General features: G+C 31.7%; 3 protein-coding genes across 3 annotated transcripts; 2 read left to right on the top strand and 1 right to left on the bottom strand.

Annotated features, from left to right (window-relative positions):
• The first annotated feature begins 2,866 nt into the window (after positions 1–2,866).
• LOC131602470 (probable WRKY transcription factor 3) lies at positions 2,867–8,068 on the top strand. Its single transcript, XM_058874593.1, has 4 exons — positions 2,867–3,193; positions 5,970–6,505; positions 6,605–6,724; positions 7,162–8,068. The coding sequence occupies exons 1-4, from the start codon at positions 2,990–2,992 to the stop codon at positions 7,424–7,426; spliced, it is 1,125 nt and encodes a 374-aa protein (XP_058730576.1). The 5' UTR covers positions 2,867–2,989; the 3' UTR covers positions 7,427–8,068.
• A 1,251-nt stretch (positions 8,069–9,319) lies between these two features.
• On the top strand, positions 9,320–13,733 carry LOC131602468 (probable protein S-acyltransferase 22). Its single transcript, XM_058874591.1, has 8 exons — positions 9,320–9,870; positions 10,946–11,347; positions 11,503–11,571; positions 11,651–11,722; positions 11,824–11,952; positions 12,069–12,149; positions 12,260–12,454; positions 12,864–13,733. Exons 1-8 carry the CDS (start codon positions 9,715–9,717, stop codon positions 13,620–13,622), a joined length of 1,863 nt encoding a protein of 620 aa, XP_058730574.1. The 5' UTR covers positions 9,320–9,714; the 3' UTR covers positions 13,623–13,733.
• A 98-nt stretch (positions 13,734–13,831) lies between these two features.
• On the bottom strand, positions 13,832–15,201 carry LOC131602469 (uncharacterized). The gene has a single exon (XM_058874592.1). It carries the CDS (start codon positions 14,969–14,971, stop codon positions 13,985–13,987), a length of 987 nt encoding a protein of 328 aa, XP_058730575.1. The 5' UTR covers positions 14,972–15,201; the 3' UTR covers positions 13,832–13,984.
• Between the last annotated feature and the right edge of the window lie 8,939 nt (positions 15,202–24,140).

Genomic DNA, 24,140 nt, shown 5'->3' with positions numbered 1-24,140 from the left:
CTAAATATATCGAACAAGTATAGCAACAAAAATGGTGGTAGCTAACAACAATCTAGGCACCAAGTTGCACAAAGCAGGAAATTCCAAAGGCACATTTGCCATTTCAATACAATAAAATGCACTATTTTCTTTGTAAAGCAAGATGTTAAGGCTCTGATGAACGTTGGTGGTTCCACCTTAATTCACAAACTTCGTAGGGTAAAAGAGCAAACCCTAGAGTTACAACAATTCGTAAACAATGATAATGACAAAGTAAAGACAGACAAAAATCTTTAAAGTGAATAATACTTGAATCATCGAGGTAAAATATTCCATTAAAATAATAAATATTTTTACACCTAAGGAAAAAAAAGCCTTGGAAGTATTGCAAGAAATAAAAATAGTACAATAAAAGAAAAATAAAGTTTAAACGTCTGAAGTTGAGGCGTCGGGACAACAACTAGCGTCTCCGCAAAAATTATGGCCTCGGGGTAGAACTTCATCGCCCATTCCGTAACTTGCTCGTGAACTTCGAGTACAACCTGCATGTTCCGCTCAAGAGAGTCACAGAGCACCCGTTTTTGATTTGCCACCTCGTATTGGAGGAGTTTTAAGGCCTATCCATGGGCCTCGATTTCCCAAAGAAGGGCTTTTTGGTGCTCTTCTACTTGGCGAGTCTTCTCTAAATAGAATTAGAAGTAATTTTATACCATTTATCTACATCCTGAAGAGAACCCTCCATCTTAGTCACACGAGCTACCATAATTAAAGGAGAACCATGTTTTTTTGCAACCTCTTTCAAAGAGTTGGAAGCCTTGACAAGAACTGAGAACTTTGGTTATTATAAGAACTGAGAACTTTTAATAATAACCATACGATTTAAAATCAATGTCTCATATTTCAATCAAATTTTAAGAGACAATAATTAATACATAGATTCTGCTTTAAATACATATCACATAAATGTAGATCTAAACATTGATTTTAAATCGTATGGTTGTTATTAAAAGTTCTTAGTTCTTATAATAACCAAAGTTCTCATTTGATACGTCCCCTATATGTGTGTATATATATTTAAAATAGTTTTTGCGCTGTATGATTGTATTCGGGTCGATTAACAAAAAAATGCAATATTTAATATTTTTAATGACATTAAAATTACATGTTTGGTAATGAATTTAGAGACAGTGTTGCTAATTTTTAAATTTGTGAAACATTAAGAGATTATTACGACGACGAAGATTTGTAATAATATTGGAGTTTTACCTTAAAATAGACAATAAAATTAGTTTTTATTATTATTTTAGATTAATATAATTAATTTTAAAATTGTAATGATGTTATTATAAATATCTCATTAAATTTATATATAAATTTTAGTATATAAGTTTATTTAAAAATTTATATATAATTGTTCGTTATACTTTAATATTATTTTTAATTTTAATATATATTAACTTTTTTTTTTCATGTGTTTGCTAATATATGTATTTTTATTTTATAAAAATTAATTTAATTATAAAATATAATAATAAAATGAGATTATCAATTTCTTAATTAAGAATGTCATTTTATGTCATCTTGTATTTATTAGTAAGTATAACAGCTAATTTACCAAACACTCAAATTAACTTATCAGCTACCAGCTATCAGCTATCAGCTACAAGCTACCAGCTACAAGTCATCAGCTACCAGCTACCAGTTTGTTTTATCAAACAGAGCCTTAGGGTATATTTGATAAGACAAAAAAAAAGAGCTTTTAGTTTTTCAGCTCACATTAATCAAAAAACTATGTTTGGTAACGGTATTTTAGCTTTTAGCTTTTCTACTGGCATTTAGTTTTTTTTCGAAAGCTATTTGAAGTAGCTTTTGGGCTTGTAGCTTTTAGTTTGTGACTTTTTTTCCATTTATACCCTCATTATTTTAACAAAATATTATTATCCTTATTAATTAAAATAATTTTTTATGTCATTTTGTATCTATCAGCTAGGGGTGGCAAAACGGGTCCGGTCCGCGGGGAAAGTCCATTTTACCCGCACTTTTTTGCGGGACGGGGCAAGGTTTTAGGCTCGCTCTCTTTAATGTGTCCGCCCCGCCCCGCCCCTTTTTTTTTTGTGGGCTTTTGCGGGCATTTGTTTTTTCATAGAATTTTACTATTTTTAGGCCTAAAAAGTCGACTGCCCGCGGGCTTTCCCCGCCCCGCCCTCACTTTTTTGCGGGACGGGGCAATGTTTTAGACTCGCACTCTTAAAAAAGCCCGCCCCGCCCCGTTTTTTTGCGGGCTTTTGCGGGGCGGACCTAAACGGGGCGGGCATGCCCGTTTGCCACCCCTACTATCAGCTAACGAAACAGCTAATTTACTAAACACTTGTGTTAGTTAATCAGCTATCATTCATCAGCAATAAATTCCCAGCTATAAGCTACCAGCGGCTAGCTATCAGCTACCAGCTATAAGCTACCAATTAGTTTAACTATTCAATTTTTGTAAGCATATTTTATCGCATTTTTTAAACATATTTTAAACACATTATACAAAATATAAAATAAACATTGGTCTAACGTTATCGCATAATAAAAATATTGATTTCATTACAATTCTATCTTTAAATTACCTTTTTTTAATATTATGCACATCATTCTCAATCTTCTAACGTTCTACTATACATTCAATTTATAATAATTAACACAATAATTAATAAAAACCATTATATAAAACTATTAGACTTTTATCTTTAATTTTTTCAATTTTTTAAATCTTACAAAAACTTAAAGTGACATTTAATATATATAATGATGGAGTCACTGTTGATGTAGTAGACTTTAGTTTTGGAGAGATTAGTAGACCAAGACTTATGAAGATAATAGGAGAATAATTACTACAAATATAAAAGTTATTATATACATGAAAGAGAGAGGAGAAAATGGCAGGCAGAACAAAGAAGATGTATTATCTTTCTTTCTAATACTTGTTCATTTGACTTTGTTCTGCTACCAATAATCAATAAAGTGAATGGTTGGGGGTGGAAATGGAGAGTGGCCTGGTGGAGGGTTTAGTCCGGGACCGATGACTCTGATTTCGAACTTGTTTGGAGACAACGATGACTGTAAGACATTCTCAGAGCTTCTCGCCGGTGCTATGTTGGATGTGGAGCATGCAGGAGGAAGAGGTGGCGGTGGCTTGTCACCGATGGCCATGTTTAGTTCTCAACCTCAGGTAATAAACCTCAACAGCTTAATTATTGTTGTCTGTCTTTGTTTCATTTGTTGGTTAAGTCAAAAATTCATGGCCCGGTTGAAATGATGTTGCACTAATATTCATTTATGGCTTTGTCTGTGTTTTTCACAATTTGTTCAACAAAGTAATCCTTCCGTTTTTTATTATAAATCGTTTTAGACTTTTTACACAGTTTAAGAAAAATAATAATTATTGTATGAAAATGAGAAATTATGAAGGTTTTTACAAAATTATCCTTCATTAATGACATATGAAAGATAAATTTATATAATTGAAAGGAGAGAGAATAATAAATATTTAAGGATATAATAGGAAAAATAGCATTAATTATTCATTGGAATTGTAAAGCGACTTATATTTAAATACAATTTTTTTTCCAAAACGACTTATAATAAAAAACGGAGGGAGTAATAGTTAAATGAATTATTACAGTTGTATTGTTAAACTATCTCAGTTTATAGTTTACGGATATATTTGATTTTTTATTAACTTATTAAACATAAATTATTATTATTATTTAGTTATTATTATTAATAATATTTTTAACTGTTTTTTAGAAATAAAATAAGAGTTTAATGGTTATGCACTGACAATGTAAAAATGTTTTACACTGTCATCCAATTAGAATATAACGTTCTGCCATGTCATACAAGTTTTTTTAAATTTTCAGTCTGACTTGTTTTGATTCATGATCGTCATTGGTTGACGGTGTAAAACTATTTTACACTGTCAGTGCATAACCCTATTTTCCATAAAATAAATGAAACTAAATGATAAATAATTAAATGTATTATAAGAAAAATAGAGAATTATATAAAAATATTAAATTTTATGAATTATATTAATCCTGTAATAGATAAAAATTTGAGAGGAGTATAATCATCACAATCATTAAGAATGAGAATTTGTTAATATTTACTCTCTCCTTTCTACTCATATTAAGTGTCGTGTTTCTTGATATTTATTTATTTATTTATTATAACTATTCTTAATTAACAATATATTAATTTTGTTTTCCCTAATATAGTTTTGTTGTAATTTAATCAACTAACTACTTTATTAATTACAAGTATATTACTAGTAAAGATATTTTATTAAATAAAGTTATTTTTTATAAGAAACACAAAAGTAAATAATAATGATTTTTTTTATTATAAAATTGATATACTTACTTATTTCTGTAAAAATACGTGTAACATTAATTTAATATAAAATGGAGTAAGTAATATTGTTTCTCAAAATTATGTTTTAGGAGAAACTAGTAACAAACCCGTGCATTTGCACGGATTCTCGTACGGGACGCGCATTTGTTGCAGATGTACATTTTTTAATAGAAAATGTTTGGTACCTGTGAAAAAATAATAATTAAATATATAGAAAAATGTCTGGTACCCGTAAAAAAATAATAATTAAATGTATAAAAAGATGTCTGGTACCCGTGAAAAAATAATAATTAAATGTCTAGAAAAATGTCTGGTACCCGTGAAAAAATAATAATTAAATGTATAGAAAAATGTCTGGTACCCGTGAAAAAATAATAATTAAATGTGTAGAAAAATGTTTGGTACCCGTGAAAAAAAATAATTAAATATATAGAAAAATGTCTGATACCCGTGAAAAAATAATAATTAAATGTATACAAAAATGCATGGTACCCGTAAAAAAATAATAATTGAATGTATAGAAAAATATCTGGTACCCGTGAAAAAAATTAAATATTTTAATCAATAACTTCATGTTCCCATTAATGTTCAATATTTTGATCAGTAATTTGACAGTCCCGTTAATATTCAATATTTTGAACAGTCACTTCACGTTTCCGTTATAATTATTTTAATTTGGTGTTATAAAAAATAAAAATTATCATCTTAGTAAAATCTATTTTCAACATCGAAATTATCATTTTTAAATATATAATATATAAAAATATTGTTACTCATTCATGTTATGCATTCAAACACACACAAAAAAATTCAATAAGGAAAAAATTGTTGCTATATTTCTTCATCCAAAAAAAATTTCAAATCTAAACAAAAATTAAATTTATTTATATATTACGTTAAAACATCTTTGTTATTCGTTTAATATATTACTGCAAAATAATTTTATATAGAATGAATTTTGAGAACTATATATAATGGCTAGTGTAATTTATTATATTTCATTTTTAATTGAAGTCATTAGTCAAATTTGACATTAACTCAATGAAGATTTAATATATTGAGACTATGTACCACGTAAAATAATTATACAATCATTTCAAAATAAAAGAAGTGTGAGCATAAGTAAAGTAGGAAAAGAAAAAAAATAAGTTATGTTTCCAAGAAAAGTTTATTTAATTTTTTAATTAGAAATATTGAAACATACAATGGAAAGTAATGAAAATAATGGAAGAGTAGAAAAGTAAAAAAGTTTGAAGGAGCAGTGTTCCACGTGGCACGATAATGAAGCAAAAGGGCATATTAGTACTTTCTAGAACAGTTTCTTTTCTTATATTGTAGATGTTAATTTATCTATTTTTTTTTATCAATTTAATTCGTCTCTTAATTGTATTTTTGCACCGAATTTTAATAGTGCTTAGGGTGAGAAGGTTGGTGGAAAATTTAAGTCATCTTAGATTAAAAGTAAAGCCTGATTAGATTACTTAATCTCATATTTAATTTGGAGTTTAAATGAATTGCTTGTGGTTAACAATAATAACATGATCACTCTGAATTTGAATTGAATTGTTTCTGTTTCCTTATTCTCCTAACAGCAATCACTAGCACAATCCTATTCAAATGTTCAAACCCAATCTGAACATTCATTTTCTGCATCAATAGTGCCTACAAACACCTCATCAACACAACTTCAAGCAGTTACATTCAACAACATTGCTCAACAACACATACCAAACTCTAAGGAACCAATAGCAAAATCTCTTGATTATTCTTCAAACTCCGAACAAACATCACACCAGTCTTGTTCTGTGAATGTCGATAAAGCTAACGACGACGGCTACAACTGGAGAAAGTATGGACAGAAACAAGTTAAAGGTTGCGAGTTTCCTCGAAGTTATTACAAGTGTACACATCCGAGTTGTCCGGTGAAGAAAAAAGTCGAACGCGATCTTGTTGATGGACATGTAACTCAAATTATTTACAAAGGAGAGCACATTCATGAACGTCCTCGTCCAAGCAAGCTCACAAAAGATAATTCAAATGTGCAACAAGAGTTGTTAGGAGCAAGTGACAGTGACGAAGAAAAAGAGCATGAAACTGAGAAAAATTATGAACCTGATCACAAAAGAAGGTAAGGGTTAAGTTTGTATAATCACGTTCTTGTGAGATAAAACATTTTTACTGTCAACTAATCACAAACAAACCATTCTTTATATGACTTTTCACATAGGAGTACTGTCTCAAAGCCTAGAATCGTTGTGCAAACAACAAGTGATGTGGATCTGTTAGAGGATGGATATAAATGGCGCAAATACGGGCAGAAGGTTGTGAAAGGAAATCCACATCCAAGGTGATTATGCAATTACAACTACTTAATTAGAGTCGAATGATTTGGTCTCTGAATTTTTGTACCACTATATCATCTCAGCCATTAATCACGCTCTAATCGTACAGTCATTAGTCAACATTAGTTATCATCTAGACTTTAGTTTCTGTCCTTTTAGAAATCAAGTATACAGTAGTACGACCTTTTTTGAACATGATTTGTTCTATAATCTTTTACTACTGTAACATTGATTTCTAAGGGAAAAAGAGCTAAAGATCGAATAATAACAAATGAGTGTACAATCAGAGTGTGATTAATGGCCGACAATGATGTTTCATGGTTTTTATGTTTGAAGTTGTAAGAGTTGAGAAATATAATTTAGTCTTGAAATTAACGAAACTTTGAAATGATTAATGAAAATGAAAAGATGATAATGTGCATTATTGTATGATATGTTGTAGGAGCTATTACAAATGCACCAGCCCGGGTTGCAATGTTAGAAAGCATATTGAGAGGGTTTCAACGGATGCTAAAGCAGTAATGACAACATATGAAGGAAAACATAATCATGATGTGCCAGCAGCTAAGACTAATAGCCACACCCTTGCAAACAATAATAACGCATCACTGATAAAATCACAAAATGTCATACCTGAGTATAGTGTTCAGCAGCAGCAGCCTTCAGCAGTGGCACGTCTAAGGTTGAAGGAAGAACATAGAGTATAGTGTTCATATTATATATAAGACAGGAAGCATGTGTCTGCAACTCACAAGTCAGCTTTTAAGGTTTGATGTTTTTTATACAGTATGAGGAAAAAGTTTTGATCCAGGACTATAAGTCCAATTCATGGTATGTGTAGAAAGTAGCATTGGAAATGTGTGTGATTGGTTTATGTATGTAGAAATTAGGACTTGTGGTGAATGTTAGGAATTTTACACACAACTTGTACTATTTTGCAGATCTTCTTACATATAACTTGTATTATCGTACCAAGTTACTATTTCAAATTGTCTTAATTTTAAAATAAATCTTTGAGAGGGAAAACATCAAAGGATACCAACTTGATCTTCATATGAATGACTACCAGAGGATATTAACTTCATATCTCGGACTAAACATTAAATGAGTTGAGTTGTGTAACATTGATTACATGTTATAGTCAAAACTAAAATTAGGGACCGGATAACTATTCTTCAAAGCAACTTGATTCTTGTTGAGAATATAAGAATGAGCGTGGGGAAAATAGTCACACAGTAGATAGAAATGTGATGATTTGAGCATTTATAAGTGGAAAAACCCACACACTTATAACCTTAAGGTTTTAGGTGGACAAATGGTGTCACATCCTCTAAGGATTTAGGTAGTTGACAACAAATTTCATTGCCTTTGGATATTTCCCCTGCAAAAGAACGGGACGAAGCACCCCACTAAAAATTGAAGGCGGGACGGAATCGATTAAGTCCGCAGGCATTGCACTTTTTAAATTTAAAAATACAAATATTTATGTTAATGTTCGCATTCACAAAAACTTAAGAAAACAGAACGAGTATGGATGACACGTTAAAAAGTGCATAACTAAAATTTTGATTCGTCTCATAAAAAATGTGAAAAAACACAGACATATTTATCGTTCCGAGTTTGTTTTGTCACTTGTACCTAAAATAAATTAATTGAAGAGTTGTTTCAGTAACATTTGTAGTATTTAGCTGTTTGATTAGTGCCTCTAGTCTCTCACTCATCAACTTTTTAAAAGTGAATATTTTTATCAACTCCAATATTCCCTTCTTTTTAGTACCCTTACCAATGAGTACACGACATTTAAGACTAGAAAGAATGAGTTTTGAAATTTAGTTTATAAAAATTACTGGTACTCCCTCAAGTTTTATTAGAAGAGAAAATTCACTTTTTAATTAATTTTATGGAATGAAAATGTATTGAATTTATATATGGATCAAATATATTAATTATTGAATGTATTAAAAAATGAGAAAAAGGTTTATACACTGTATAAAATAATTTTACACTGTCAACCAATCACAACCTTATATCAGAATACAACACACTTTAATTTAAAAAAAAATTTAATGACAAGACACTTTATTTATTTTCTATTGGATGCTATCAGTGCATAAAAATTAAACTCTTAAAAAATAAAGTTTTTCTTATAATAAAGATCAGAGGGAGTATTATGTAAATTAATTTTAAAAAGAGTTCTAAAGAAGAAAAAAAATTAAATGAAAACATATTTAGCAATTTCACTTTGAAAATTGTTTTTAATTTGTATAATATTAATAAAAAGCATATTATATTTTCTTGCTTTTTAATTTTTAAAACTAAAAATCAAAAATTAAAATCTTTAAAATTTATTTTAATTTTTGTGTTTGAAAATTTTAAATAGAGAATAATTTCTTAAAATTAGAGTATCAAACAAATTTTATTATTTTTAAATTTTAAAAAATAATTCTTTAAAAAAAAAACCATTCAAATAGACCCGCAGAGGAGATATTAATTAAACATAAAGAAATCCATGGGGTGGTTGTTGGATTGACATTCATTCACTCACAAAAGTAAAAGACAAGTAGAAGCAAACAACCACCAGTTACGGTCGTCACTTGCACATGATTTCCCAATTGAAAAAAAAAAGTTAACAAACACAGCTTCTATTTTATAGGCAACACTGCACATCATTTATAACACAGAAAGGATGTCTCATAAATAAACAATAAAAGATAATTATAGTAGTTAACAGTCACGGAAAAAGAAACATCTACCCAACCCATTCTCACTCTCTCACACTCACATACACTTTGTACCCGACCCAACAAAAATCCAGAATCAGACAAAGATTTTCTTCCCTTCATCACACTCCACAACCACCACCATCACATCTCATCTAACTTCAAACCTATTTGAAAAGAGAGAAAATGTTTGAGGAAAGAAACAAAACTTAACATTTCCCTTTCTCTACTCTTTGCATTGTGCTTTTTTGTACTGTTTTTTCAGAAGTAGAACTATGAGGAAGCATGGATGGCAGCTACCTTACCATCCTCTTCAGGTTGTGGCTGTTGCTGTGTTTTTAGCTCTGGGGTTTGCTTTCTATGTTTTCTTCGCTCCTTTTGTTGGAAACAAGATGTTTCAGTATATTGCAGTTGCTCTCTATACGCCTCTGGTAGTTTTTTATTATTCCATCTTTCAATTTTTTTGTTGTTGTTTATTTTTTGAGATGCTTTCTATTCTAAGTTGGTTGGAGTATGGCATGAGATCTGTGATGCTTTTTGTGTATGTCTATTGTGTTTCTTTTCCTTGTTCCTTTTCATTGTGCTCCACACTTTTTGGACTTATGTTCAGCTACAATGTTCCTAGGTATACTCAATTTTGGTAGCACATTAGGCACAATATTTGTTTATGTATTATCTAGGTTGAAGACAGCATAATATATGGTGTTTGATGAAAATTTTATTGGTGAAAAACCGGTTTGAAAGTTGTTGTAGTTTTATAGCTTCTTGGTATAATGATTTTGTCTGTTAAAAAAGCCATAAGGTGCAAGAAAATGATTGAGTATTGGATTAAGTAATAGGAGGGAGACTCTTCTTCCCCTAATAGGAATGTGTTAGGAAATAACTCATCATTAAGATTTATTCTAGGACAGAGCACAGAGAAGCAATCAAGGGTCTTGAATGATTAATATAATGGATTGCACAAGCAATTAGGGGTAATTGAGTGGTTTGTGTGTCTTACGTCTAATAAGGCAATCAGAGGAGAGAATGGACCTTTTGAACTCAAAATGTACTTCATTTTTCTGTTAGGGAAAAACAACTTCTTGGAGACTATACATACCATGTATCATGTCTCACAATTTAAATACCGTGATGGGGAAATATAAAGGAATGTAAACCATTGGATTTAAGTTTAGTGGATGAAATGAAAGGCTGTCTTGTGTAATGTTACGTATGAACCCACTATCCTCTGGAGCACAATATAAACTTGAAAAACTAAGTATGAAACATATTAGTCTATGCTGGTATTCACTTTCTATCCTTTCATGTTTCTTCCTTGTTATGATTATTTTGGTTTCCCTTGCTATATATGAATGTCCTAGGGCTATTATGCCCGACATTATTTTAAAATGTTTGCAACAGAAAGATTGGACAAAGACAGCTTTGTTTTAATAATTGCGCTTTTTTTATAAATACAAAAATCACAAGGGCATTATGATCTTTTAGTGATATCTCACCTCTTTCCAGATTACTGTTGTTTTTGGACTCTACATTTGGTGCGCTGCAGCAGATCCCGCAGATCCTGGGGTTTTTAAGTCCAAAAAGTATCTTAAAATTCCAGACAGTAAAAAACTTGTTGGACTAAAGAATTCGAAATTAGGTGAAGAGTTAACTCCATCAATGCACGATGCAACTGCTTCAACAGTTGGAGGAAATTCCATAGATAGTGAAGCATTTGGAACAGAAGGAAATATGAAAGATGCTTATAATTCAGTAAAGAAGGCAAATTCATCTTCTTGTTTGTCACGTTTCCTTGTGGTTTGCTCTCCTTGTGCTTATATATGTCGCTGCTCTGGTTCAAATGAAGAATCTTCTGATAAGCAAACCAGTGAAGATGGTATGTTCTATTGCAGTTTGTGTGAAGTTGAGGTAAGTTGAAGCTTTTTAACTTGAAACCTATTTCCCCTCTATTGGAGTCCATTTTGACAGTAGTTCATGCTGAATTTTACGATCACCTTCAGTGTCATATTCATACTTGCTATGATGAAAAAAGTTTATATTATTGAAGAATAATATTGTTTCAGGTCTTCAAATACAGCAAGCACTGTAGAGTCTGCGACAAGTGTGTAAATCACTTTGATCATCATTGCCGAGTATGATTTCTGATTTACCATTTCTTAACTCATTGTTTGGCATATGTTCTGAATGACTGGTGTATTCTGAGTTTTGCAGTGGCTCAACAACTGTATTGGGAAAAAGAACTATAGGCAATTTTTCAGCCTGATGGTTGCTGCCATGCTCTTGGTAAGCAATTATGCCTTGCTCGTCATTCACATGGTTAAACCTACTCCAAGTTATTATAATTTTGATATACTTTTGTGAACCTTGGGCTTTGGGGATTGCAGTTTATTCTTCAATGGTCAACTGGGCTCCTTGTGCTGGTTTGCTGTTTTGTTGAGAGGAAGCAATTTTCTAAAGAAATATCCTCTAAGTTGGGAAGCAGTTTCTCCATGGCTCCCTTTGTTATTGTTGTGGTGAGCATTCCTCCTTCCCCTGTGGTTGTGTATTATAACGTTATTATACTGCTTTAATTGTTACCGTATTTATTATGAATTTAACTTTGCTCTTTTTGTTCCTCTAAATTTTTCAGTCTGCATGTACCATGCTGGCTATGATTGCTACTTTACCTGTTGTTCAGCTTTTCTTCTTTCATATCCTCCTCATTAAAAAGGTGAGATACTATGTTTTTCCTGTTGAAAAATATAAGTTTATATCATAATTCCCATTTAACAATACTAACATTATTAGTGCTCAATGTTCTGGTTTTTGCGATTGACTCAGGGACTCAGCACATATGATTACATTGTAGCTATGAGGGAGCTGGAGCAAGAGCAGGAACAGCTAGGAGTTGGAGGCCAGCAAAGTCCCCAAATGTCAACTGTTAGTTCATTTACTGGGTTGAGCAGTGTAAGCTCCTTCAATGCTTTACATCGTGGTGCATGGTGCACACCTCCACGCATGTTCCTTGAGGATCAGGTGACATTTTCAATTCTTACTGATAACTATATCAAGAATAGTAGTCTGTGTCAACCATGGAATCTTGTCATAGCTTTGTTGGATGGTTTGTGGCAGTATACATATCATGCAAAAAATATCCTTTTGCCTACACTTAGGAAAACTAAAACTTCATCTACTAAGCCTTTTCATTTGACATGCTTCCTCTAACTGAATGCTAATTGAAGTTATACTGCTATGTCTTAATTTATTTGTTTTTGAACTTTTTTAGTACTATTATGTATTCAAGGGATAAGGTACTAAGCTACAAAGTGGATTCTGTCATTGGATAGCATGATCTCATTTATTTCGCTTATTTTCTATTTTCTTTCTTGAATTTACTTACTGATCACCACCTGTTCTTTTTTTTTGGGGTGGGACATTGTTCTAGTTTGATGTAGTGCCCACGGAAACAGGTTCTGTGAGTTCACTGGGAAAGAAGTCAATGAGAGAAGAGCCATTGAAGAAAAAGAATCCTGGAGGTGTCAAAATTAGTCCTTGGACATTGGCGCGATTAAATGCAGAAGAAGTTGCTAAGGCAGCTGCTGAAGCACGAAAAAAGTCCAAAATTCTGCAACCTGTGATAAGACACGATCAGGCTGCCGGGCTAGAACGAGACACCAGTTTTGATAGCACTGGCCGAAGAATGGTTCCCACTATTGAGAACAATAGAAAGCGGGATAATAAGCGCATTTACCTTCCTCCTGATATATCTATGGAATCAATGGCAAAAGTTTCTTCCAATAATACCGAAATGGGATTCAATGGAAGGTCTGGCTTTGCCCCTCCTCATTTCCGTAGGGCAATTCAAACAAGCCAAGCAATGTCAAGCTCAGCTGGCATTGTTCCATCATCGCCTGAAAGCAGTTTCACCTCCCCTGATATTCACCCTTTTGAGGCTTTGGGAACTGACGAAATAAGAAATAGTGCAAGACTTTCATCTGCTGGTGCTGCAACTCTGAACGAAAATCCACTTTCAAGGTCAACAAGTGACGGGTATGATGCCTCCGGCGGGGAAGACAGTGACCAGGTTCCTAGTAGGGTTGTTCAGAGAATTGCCGATTGGAGTAGTGTTCTTTTCAGAGATGATAAGGATGAAAGGCCTTTTAGGCCTCCATTGTCATCCAACATGACTCATAGTAGAAACTAGTAATTTTTAACTAACATAGGTGTGAATTAGACAACTATCATTCTGACTATTTAGATTGTAATTGTTCATTAATTTTTGAGCTTGAGGTACTTCAGCATCATGTAGCCATCATCTTCTTTTACTAGTTAGTATTCTTGAACTCTATAATTACTTGTGTTCATATTCTACTATGTTTGAGATGAGTTTGTAGTAAGCAAACACAAGTGAAATATTCCAAAAAATTCACATTTGCTGATAATATCTACATATTACACATTTGATATGTCACAGATATTTGCACAACCATAACATGCATTTTTTCATCCTTCACATGGGTTTATACAAAAATCAAAAAGACCAAACATTTACATTTTACTACACACTTACGATACGACAGACACAACATGAGGGACTTTGCCTTCATCAAAAGGCAAACTCACATACTGCCACGCAAACTCTTCCGCAATCTCCGACGCGAGTTCACCGTGAACCGCCTTACAGTACATATACAAGACGGTGTTTGCAGCGGCGTTGTAAAGCATGAGTATAGTCAAGACGGCGGAGGTCAACACAATCTGAGCCACAAAAGCCCAATCCTTCCATGAACCGCTGTCAGAAGCCACTGCAGCGAGAAGTGAACCGCTCCACAGCATGATTCCTTCCAGAGAAACGAAGAACAGAAAGCAAGAAGCTCCGGTGTATTTCATTCCGTTCATAAGGGATGCGCTGCGGCGGAGAGGTTGGATTCCGTAGGTGTTTTCGATGATTGCGATGACTGAGGCGAGAGTCCATGAGATGCGGAGGTAGAAGAGGAAGAAGATGAGTGCGAGGAGGAGGATAGTGGAGGCGGTGAGGGTGATTGGGGAGAGGGAGAGATTTGGGGGAAGGAAGAGAGAGAGGAGGGGGATAGGGAGGGAGAGTGAGTGGAGGATGAGGTGGGAGAGGATGGAAGTGAGGAGGAGAGGGAGGAAGGAGGAGGAGAGAGAGGTGACGGCGGAGAGAAGTTTGACGGGACGGCCAAAGAAGCCGTGGAAGACGCTGTGGGTGATGGTGGCGAGGGCGGAGAGGGAGAATATCAAAAGGAGGAAAACAGAGAGTAAGAGAATTGGGAAGGGGAAGGGGAAATTGAAAGTAGTTTGGGTTTGGGTTTTGATTTGAGGTTGGGTTTGGGTGTGGGCTAGGCGGACGAGGATGTGGATGGTGGGGGAGTTGGAAGAAGTGGTGATGAGGTGGAAGATGGTGGGAGAGACGATGAGGGAGAAGGAGAGAGGGAGGAGGAAGATGACGGAGAGAGCGAGGAAGTGACGGGAGTGGGCGTTGATGATTCGTTTGGATTCGGAGAGGATGGAGCATAAGTTGAGGCTCGACATGGTGTCTGCTGCTGTCTATGGAGTCAAGTGGAGGAAGGAGAAGGTGATGATAATGGCGTGTGGGGATTACCAAAAGAACTTGAAGTTAGGTTACTGCTCCATTTCCAATTCCCATACTTCTCCCTAAATATGACACGTCTAATATTTTCTTTTCATTTTTCCTTTTTTGTGGTGGGATTATAGAAGTCCCATTTTACAAAAAAAGAGTGAAATTGTTGAATTCTTTATGATTAGGAGGAGTATATAGTTTCAAGTTGTACTCAAATGGTACTTAATAGACCATTTATAATTGGGTGTTGAATAATTTATTCAATAGTTGAATAGCTACAATGGTGTGTTGAATCATGTGTTTAATGTGATGTGAATTAATTGGTGTTGAATGCTTTCAACATGTTGAATAAAAAAAGAGTGGGGGCCACCTAAAGTAGGAATTGGATCCTCTCCAATTTTTTCTCTCATGCCCTCTCTCATGTGCAATTATGAATGGTTAGATTAATCCAACGGTTGACAACAAAAAGAAAAGAAAGCATCATTATCATTTAATGAAGAAAGAGAAATATATATTAATTTTAATTTTCTTTAATCAAATATTTAAGAGACAAAAATGAAAACTTTCTTCTACCAAAAAAAAAAAGAACTTTTCACATGTTTGTTTTTATTTTCTTCAATTTTTGTGGTATTTTAATTTTATTCATATTTTTATAGATTTTTATTTTAAAATAATTAAATTATTTTTATATATATTTAATCAATCAATTAAATTAATTTTTATATTTAATAAAAATGAGAATAATCAAAATAATATTTATTTATATAAACATAGCAGAAAAAATTATGTAAGTAAAAAATATTTATATTTTATATTTTATAAGATTATCAGTTTTTAAAAATAATTAAAATAAATGAATTATAATGTACTATATTTCATTGTTTAAACTAGGGGTGTTCGTGGTTCATAAACTGCACTGAACTGAACCAAATTAATGGTTCAGTTCAGTTTTTGAAAACCATTTTAATAAAAAACCAATTAACTGGTAAAACAGTTTCAATTCAGTTTTAAATTAGTTCAGAACCAGTTTGTATTTATAAACTGTTTTATAATCAGTATCTAGTTATAAACTAGTTTAAAACCAATTTATAGTTAAAAACTAAATTTTTCTTTTTCAATTGAAGATTTATTTTATAAATTGTTTCAAAATTGTTTATTTTATATATATATATATATATATATATATATATATATATATATATATATATATATATATATATATTTATTAGTGTGTTGTACTTACCAGCTACAAAATCAATTATTAGAATCATATGTAGAAATAATTACTAATGCATTTCATATTTTATTTTTTATTTTATTTACCACCTGAAATTTGTTTGTTAATTATAACATGCAAGCTTAGCTTCTATTATGTATGCAAGCTTAACTTGTATTATGTTTTTCAATAGTTGCAGTGAATTTTTTTGGTTTTGTTTTTCCAGTTTTGCAAGTAACACAAGTAGGGTATGTGGCAATAGTTTATGTGTTGATAAATACTTTCGCATAAATTTTTTTTGGTTTTCTTGATAAGCACTTTTGCATAAACTTTTTTTGGTTTTCTTGATAAGCACTTTTGCATAAACTTCTTTCAACTATGAATCCACTTTTTTAATTGTAACAGATTTTCTTTTTAACTTCTCCTAGTTGGTGATACTAGATTATCTATATGGATATTCAATACATTTTCTTAATTGTTGGGGTTAATTCATCTATATAATTGATTATAATTGTATAATTTTAAATGCAATATAAATTAATTACCTATATATTTTTGGTATCACATTTGTCATATTTTACCATATTGGTGTACTTGAAATATGGTAGCATTATTTTTAAACTTAATTTTCTAATAATAAATCAGATTTTTTTTTAATTTTTTATGTTTTAAAAAACAATAAGTAAAACAGTTTAAACTGATTTTTAATTTAAATTTGGTTAACTAAATTGTTTAAAATATATGGTTCAGTTCATAAATCATTTAAATGGTTCAAGTTTTTTGTGGTTCAGTGCAATTCAGATTAGGAATATGGTTCAATTAACCATATTTTTGCACACCCCTAGTTTAAACATTATTTTTTTTAAATGATTTGCTAAAAATAGATGTCAAGTGTACAATTTACATATGACAATTATCTATCACCATCTTAATCAGGTATTTTAAATTTTTTTTCTATCTTTTAAATCGAAATAAGAATAATTTAAAATATTATAAAAATTATATATGAAATATGTATTTGTGGCTAAGAAGAAAATTAATTTCTTGTTTTTCATATTGTCAACTAATTTTTTTTTTTTATAATATATCAACTACTATTTTTTCAAACTTTAAATTTTTTATAAAAATTTATTTGAACGTGAATTATACATTAATTTTGTTTGCCATAAATTATAATTAATTAGCTAATTTACATATTTTCTAATTAAAAATGAGAATAGTTATATTATAGTTATTATAATATAATTATTTTAATTTTCTTTAATAAATTTTGAAATATTTTTTATTTAGTCACATTTATATAAGTTGATTGTTGGAGAATTAAAATACCACAAAAATTAACGAAAATAAAAAAATAACATGTGAAAAATTCTCATTTGTTGTTTTAGAAGAAAGTTCTCATTTTTAAATGTACTCATTCTTATCTCTTAAATATTTGATTAAAAAGAAAATTAAAACTAATATATATTTCTCTTTCTTCATTAAATTAAATGATGCTTTCTTTTCTTTTTGTTGTCAACTGTTGGATTAATCCAACCATTCATAATAGCACATGAGAGAGGGCATGAGAGAAAAAATTGGAGAGGATCCAATTCCCCTAAAGTATGTGACAAAATATTAGAGAATTTTTTTCACCCACCTCCTAACCTTCTTGCCCACCCATGGTGAAATTACAACATTACCCCTTGTTTCGGAAGTTCATTTCCGAAACGGTACTTTTTTTTGAAAAAAAGGTATTTTCGGAAATGAACTTCCGAAAACGTGTTTTTTTTAATATAAAATATTGATTTCGGAGATGCATCTCCGAAATAAAGTTACATTTTCAGAAAATGTGGTGTTTCGGAAGTTCATCTTCGAACTCACCCCCCATGATGGAATTCGGAAATGAACCTCCGAATTTATGTCTGGACAGAAGAAAAATGAAAAACAACAACGATTCGCTTTATTTAATCTGGTGAAGATTACAACGATAATATTACTGCAAATTAAAGTTACATATTGTTGAACACGGGTAGGTGGGGATGAGTCAACATTTTGATAACGTCGTCCGCCGATCTTTGAAGTTTGACGTCCAACTCGATCGGGCCTTTCGAAGAAAATCGGTCGAACGTTGTCCACATAACCGCTAAATCTTCGTCGTTCTTGATCTCAAAAGGTGTGATCATCAACCCTCCCTCGTCGTTAAGCGATGGCGAGCGGTACTCGAGCTGACAGTTTGAAGAAACTACCTACGACATCAGGAAATAATGATATACTTCTGGCCGATAAGGAAGATGTTTTTACTCCAGATAACCTTCATATGAAGAAGCTTTTTGAGAGCGAGAAAGTTTTTGTATGGTATCCTAAGCATAACATGACACCATTGTTCAAGAGTAAACTATCTGATATTTACAGAAAAGTTGGTGCTAGAAATATCTCTGAGTCACTATCCAAAGAAGAATCATCTGTTGTGAATGATGATGTTGAACTCGAGCATGTTGATCCAAATAATATTCTCAACTTAAGGGGGTTGGTTAAGCTTATTCTTGGTTTTCTTGCGTGTTGTAGCCTGAAAATGGAACAAAGTAAGAGACATGAAGCTGTTCAAAGTCTTGTCAACTTGAGTTTCCGCGAGACAAAGGAGCCAATCAATGTAAGCTATAGTTTATCATTATCATCAGGGGACGTCATTACAAAAAAATCAAACAAAGGGGTGCGCTGGGAAAGTCAAAGTTCTATGTTTATAATCCAGAAGATGGATAGTGTTCGCGGCGATGAAATCCAAGAATCTACATATTGATTTTAAAAGCGAAGAAATTGATTTTCTAATGGAATCCAAGAATCTACATATTGAGCATGAAGATGAGATGTTCCTCAACTCTGCCTTCTCTTCTGGCTAACTCTATTGCCGCTGCTTACTGGTTTTTCTGTTTGAATATGCTTTTCGGAAGTTCATCTCCGAAGACACCCCCCATGAGGTGTTTTCGGAGATGCACTTCCGAATTATGGAAATTTTTTAAAAAAAAAAAGCGCTTCGGAAGTTCATTTCCGAAGCAGGGGTATTTTGGGATTTTCGCTGGGGGTGACCCCCATAGGGAGGTGGCTAAAGAAATTTTCAAATATTATTGGTTGTTGTGTATGTTTAGATTTTTATTTCATAATAATGATTTAATGTAAATTATTTTGTAGTAAATCAATTTTTTATTTATTTTTATTTTCATCAAAATTCATCTCTTTTTTTTGTCTATAAATAGAGACTTGTTTCATTTGATTTGGACACACACAAAAAATTCACTTTTTTCTCTCAATTTTTTCTATTTAGCCTTCAAAAAATTCTTGTTTGTAGCTCTAGACATCTTTGTAGTGAAATGGATCCCAACAATAATCCTTTTAAGATTATGATCAATCTGAGGCAAGTGAATCTAGTACACCAGAGTCATTCTCGACCTAGGTGCTACCTGCATTTGCGAATCATGTGCGTGCTTGATCTGTGATGCGTGATTCAAATGTACATCACGAATTGCAAGCATATCTAGTCAAACACATATGGACAAAGTTCGGAATGTTTCATGATTAAATAAATTGTTTGTAAGCTGAGTCTATTGTACTAATTAAATTATGTGTGTTTCATTTTAAGTGTGGTGTGTGTTTAGTATATTGTATTATATTTTTAGTTTGTTTTGTAATTTTATCTGTTTTAATAATAACTATTTTTACATCTCTTATTTATTACTTGCAAGAAAAAAAATTAAAAATATAAAATTGGAAGAAAAAAATTAAATAAATTACTAAATTAGAAAAAAATTAAAATAAAATATTTAAATCTTAATTATTTTAATTTAGTTTCAATTGATAATTGAGATGTAGAAATATATAATCATAAAAACAAATATATAAAAGAATATAAGAATAAGAAATAAAAGTAGTGGCGTAGGATGTTGAATTTTATTAAACAAAACCGTTGTAGTGAGTAAAATTTGAATGTGTGTTGAATGATGAGGTGAAAGAGAGAAGATGAAGTGAAACATAAAAAGTGAAAAAGTAGGGTGTTGAATAACTAAACCATTGTACATAGTCTTAGGGATGTCAACTTGCCTCCATTAGCGGGGATCCCCGTGGGGATTTTCTGTTTGGGGCTCCAAAGACGGGGAATTTTCCCTCGTGGGGACAGGGATGAGGAACAAAGTCTCTCCAAAGGTACTTCCGAGACGGGAGTGACGTAAATATCCCCGCCCCGCCTAAAATAGCATAATATCCTTAATTTATATATAATTTTAAATTATTATTTAAGTTTATTTGTCATTTCATATAATTAATCTTATACACAAATTTAAAATATAAATGTATTGTTATTAAAAGAGTGAGATCTAAATGATTATTTCAAATTTTTTAGTTTAGAATTTTGGTGGTCATGACACTCAATATTATAGATTAAATATTGTTAAAACAATATATTTATCGTAATGGAATTATTTCTAAATTACTTGTGGTTAGTTTTTAAAGCTTTTACTATTAATTTGTTTTAAAATAAAAAATAAAAAATAATGTTTATAGATCTCCGTATAAACCTTGGGGATCGGTGGGGACCGCGGGGATCCGCAGGGACGGGGATGGGGGACAAAATCCCCCTGTAGCGGAGATCCGAAGCGAGGATGGAGAATAGATTTGAGGGCGGAAATTGTGATGAGAATGTATCCCCCGCCTCATTGACATCCCTAGTACGTATTAAATAGATACAAATAAGTAGCGAATAAAACAAAACAATAACAACACAAGGTTGGCATACACCAAAATCAATATGTCACACCTTAAACACACATTAAAAAAACTATTTTTTAATAAGATTAAAACAAATTTTTTGAAAAATAAAAAATATTAAAAATATTGAAATCTAAATCAAGAGAACATGAAACACGTAATAAAGATAATTATTAAAGATGTACATGAGTTGGATCAACTCACAAAATTAAGTTAAATTCATCCAAAAAAATCTTATAAATCGGGTTGAGTCCGATAATTGAGTAGATATAGATTTAAGAATAATAAAACTCATTAAAAAATTGAATTTCAAATAAAACTCGACCCAAATCCTAAAAATCCATTGACCCGTTAATTAAATACTTTGTATTATAATTTTAATAATTTTAATGAATATTAATTTAATTGTTGTAATTTTAGTCTCTTGAATATTTACTATTTTAATAAATTATGATTTTAACTTATTCTAAATATTTTATTATTTTATTATTTCGATTCTAATACAATTTTATATCGTGCAACTTTTGTTTGTTATTAGTATTTTATGATCGTTATTATTAGTTGATGTTTTTATTTATTATTTTATGATTTTAAAAATAGGTAAAATGTGTTATCTAATTGTTTTGAAAAATATAAAAATATTGAGTAATTTGATCAACTCACCATCCAACTCATCTAAAAATTAGTGAATCTGTGAATATTAATAAAACTAAAAAATTATTTGATCAACTCACTGCAATTCATCTAAAATTTAGAGAATTGTCCAAACCATTTATTGATAACAAATTGTTATTTTATTTCACTCAAATGATAGTATCATCCTCTTTCTGTTTTAAAATAGTGTCGTTTAAGCTTTTTGCACATAAATTAAAAAATATAATAATAGTGTCATAAAATAATATTGCACTTTTACTAAATTAAGAGTTTGTTTGATTTGACTTTTGGAAGGGCCAAAAGCAATTCTAGAGATGATAATTGATTCTGAGTGGTTTTAAGATGTTTGGTTAGGCAAAAGTAAAATTGATTTTGTCTCTAGAATTGATTCTACTTGAAGGTAGAATTTGTAACTTTTGCATCCAGAATTGATTCTGGATGATTTTTACACTGAAATTTATTGTTCAACACACTTTTACATAAATGTAGGGGTGGCAAACGGACGTGCCCACCCCGTATAGGCCCACTCCGCAAAATCCCGCAAGAAAACGGGGCGGGCGGTCAAATTTAAGGGTGCAGGTCTAAAACCTTGGACCGCCCCGTAAAAAAGTGAAGGCAGGGCGGGCGAAGCCCGCGGGCACTGCACGTTTTAAGCTTAAAAATACAAAATTTATGTTAATTCCCGTGCCCGCAAAAGCCCACATAAAAAACGAGACGGGACGGGACGGTCACACTAGAGGGTGAGGGCCTAAAACTTAGGCCCACCCCGCATAAAAGTGCGGGCAAAACGGACATGCCCAACGGGCTGAGTCCGTTTTGTCACCCCTACATAAATGTATCCAAACATAAATCAATTATGCTAAATTCAATTCTGATAAAATCAATTCTACCTAACTCAATTCTACTAGAACCAATTCTGTCAACCGCCAACACACCCTAACTCAATTCTAAAAATACAGAATTTATGTTAATTCCCGTGCACGGGGCGGGTGGTCACACTAGAGGGTGAGAGCCTAAAACTTAAGCCTACCCCTCATAAAAGTGCGGGCAAAACAGACATGCCCAACGGGCTGAGCTTGTTTTGCCACCCCTAAATAAATGTATCCAAACATAAATCAATTATGCTAAACTCAATTTTGATAAAATCAATTCTACCTAACTCAATTCTACTAGAACCAATTTTGTCAACCGCCAATCCAAACACACCCTAACCTTATTAATGTCTTCAAAGTAGTGTACAAAATGATAATTAAAGGGTAAATTAGAAAAATAGCAATAATTTCTGCATAAAAAAGTAAATATGACATTCATTTTGAAATAATTTTCCTTCCTTAAAAGACACTCATTTTAAAACAGAGAGAACATCAATTCACTTCATCAATTTGACACTTTCTAAAAATTAAAATCAAAAGTCATCAAAAGCCGATCAAACCTCATTGATTTTTATCTGATTGGTTAAATTTTTGAATCAAATCATAAAAACAGTTTCTTTTTTTCAGTTTAATTTAGTTTGGATTGTGGATTTAAGTACAATTTTTGGATTCGCTTCCATCTCTAGAGATATAGACAAAGTCACCAAAATTATAAGTCACCCAAACCACTCCAAAATAAACATAGCAAATATTGTCTTTTGGTGAAGGGAAAGGGACGGCCGCCCACAGAACTAAAAACCACAACACAAGAATACTGCTTTTATGACAGTTTCTGACAGATAATGTTGGCTTGATGATAAGGGTGAAAGAGATAAAAGAGTAAAATAATAAAAATGACACGAATTTGATTTGGGAAAAGATATTCTTACACCAAATTTTAACACTACACCGTATAATTGTACACAATACCTACCAATTCTATTTTTTTAATAATTTAAATTTTTTGGTTTATGTGCAAAAACAAATTTCCCTTGCTGTTTCATACGGTGTACTAGTATAAGTGTATGAAAAAGGTGTAAGAGTAGCACACCTCATTTGATTTTCCCATTCCAAGTAAACTATAACAAATTTAAATTTAGCATGTACTGTGGAGTTTTTAATGTTTGTTTGGTAGCACGTTCAGACACAACACAACACAACAACCCCAGTTATGATGGGTAGGTGCTAAACTGGTAATGTCCAATCACAATAATGAAAAATAAAATTGTAATAGACTTTTTAATAAATCAAAATTTTAATAATAAAAATAGGGGCCATATATATAGTATAGGGGCACATATATATATAGGGGTGCTCGCGGTGCGGTTTGGGCGGTTTTGAAGAAAAAAATCATCCGAACCGCAAGAGAAAAAATAGTGCGGTTTGGTTTGGTTGGCTTTTAAAAAAAATCCGAACCAAACCAAACCAAACTAATGCGGTTTGGTTCGGTTCGGTTGGTTCGGTTTTTTACAAATATTTTATTGAGCCATACATACACATATAGATGATAACATAATTTTGTATTTATACATTCATACACTATCAAATAACAACAAAACTCGTCATATTTTGACAACAATTTTCCATTTAATATGTAAAAAT

This window comes from Vicia villosa, linkage group LG5 (genome assembly GCF_029867415.1).
Source record: "Vicia villosa cultivar HV-30 ecotype Madison, WI linkage group LG5, Vvil1.0, whole genome shotgun sequence".
Taxonomy (NCBI): domain Eukaryota; kingdom Viridiplantae; phylum Streptophyta; class Magnoliopsida; order Fabales; family Fabaceae; genus Vicia; species Vicia villosa.
The sequence above is the reverse complement of the archived record's forward strand: the minus strand, read 5'-3'. Positions and strand labels throughout refer to the sequence as shown.